We start from the raw sequence: 1,249 nt of genomic DNA on the forward strand, positions 1-1,249 counted from the left end.
AGATCCACAATTTACAATCGTCCAATAAACTCAATAAGAAAAAAAAATATGTCTGCAAATTCTGCGGCAAAAAGTTCAACTCATGTAGATTGTGGAAAAATCATGAAAGAATTCACACTGGAGAAACGCTCAGTTCGAAATGTCACAAATCCTTTCGGTAATTTATAACGCATTTGCTATAATCACACAAATATACTTTGCACTTTTACAATTTCAATATATTTTCTATTTTTATCTTTTACTTTAATTCTATTAATCTTTTTTAGGTCTGATCGATCGAAATCGCATCATGTACAACGTAAACATAAAAAGAAGGAGTATGTGTGTGATCAGTGCGGAAAACGGTTCAGGTAAAAATACTTCAGTATAAATTAATGGTAACTTTAACATAATATCGTAATAAAATCGTAATAATACAATATATGTATATATATTTATACATATATTTATAAAGTTACTGTAATTTATACAGAAATAAATATAAGAATTTCAATTAATTGGAAACAGTGTACCGCAGAATATACGATTTCTGATAGATTGAAATTCTTATATTTATTCCTAATATTTTCTCTATTATGTTTACGGCCTTACGTATAACATATGATATATTCATATACTTGAGTAAAAAGTTTTAATATTGACGTAATAACGATATACATATTAATTGATAACAATTTGATATTTATCAGAATTATTATATAAACACTCCGATATTTGTTATGTCAACAGGATCAAAAACTATTTACGTTCTCACATTTTGTCGCATTTGCCAGTGGCGGCTCGCAAGTATCAATGCGATATATGCCAGAAGAAATTTTCATATAACTGTCATCTCACTGTTCACAAACGTATTCATAGTGGTGAACGTAGTAATAGAGAAAACTTCTTGTGTGATTATTGTGGAAAATGCTTCAGGTAAAGTTATTCTCGGTAAAAATAAGTTAGCATTAACATCATTTCAGTATTCATATAATACTCAATAATACAATTGTCAGTCCAAGAGCCCAATTGAAAATATTAAGAACAGAATTAAATATAAGAATTTCAATCCATCAGAACCTTGTGGAATACACGATTTCTGGCGAATTGAAATTCTCATATTTATTTTTAATATTTTCTCTATTATGTTTACAGCCTTACGTATAACATATGATATATTTATATTTTTGAGTAAAAATATTTAATATTGACGTAATAACGATATATATTTATTGATCGGAAGAGCACACGTCTGAACTCCAGTCACTTA

The 1,249-nt window shown here is 27.8% G+C and overlaps 1 protein-coding gene across 1 annotated transcript; it reads left to right on the plus strand.

Moving 5' to 3' along the window:
• Window positions 1-11: 11 nt before the first annotated feature.
• On the plus strand, window positions 12-915 carry LOC105461548 (the record flags this gene model as incomplete). The annotated part of the gene is made up of 3 exons (XM_011708049.1): window positions 12-157; window positions 267-350; window positions 730-915. Coding segments are annotated over exons 1-3 (379 nt in total), but the record flags the coding sequence as incomplete, so codon positions are not given.
• Window positions 916-1,249: the final 334 nt, after the last annotated feature.

Source organism: Wasmannia auropunctata, unplaced genomic scaffold, assembly GCF_000956235.1.
Source record: "Wasmannia auropunctata unplaced genomic scaffold, wasmannia.A_1.0 LD284777.1, whole genome shotgun sequence".
NCBI lineage: Eukaryota > Metazoa > Arthropoda > Insecta > Hymenoptera > Formicidae > Wasmannia > Wasmannia auropunctata.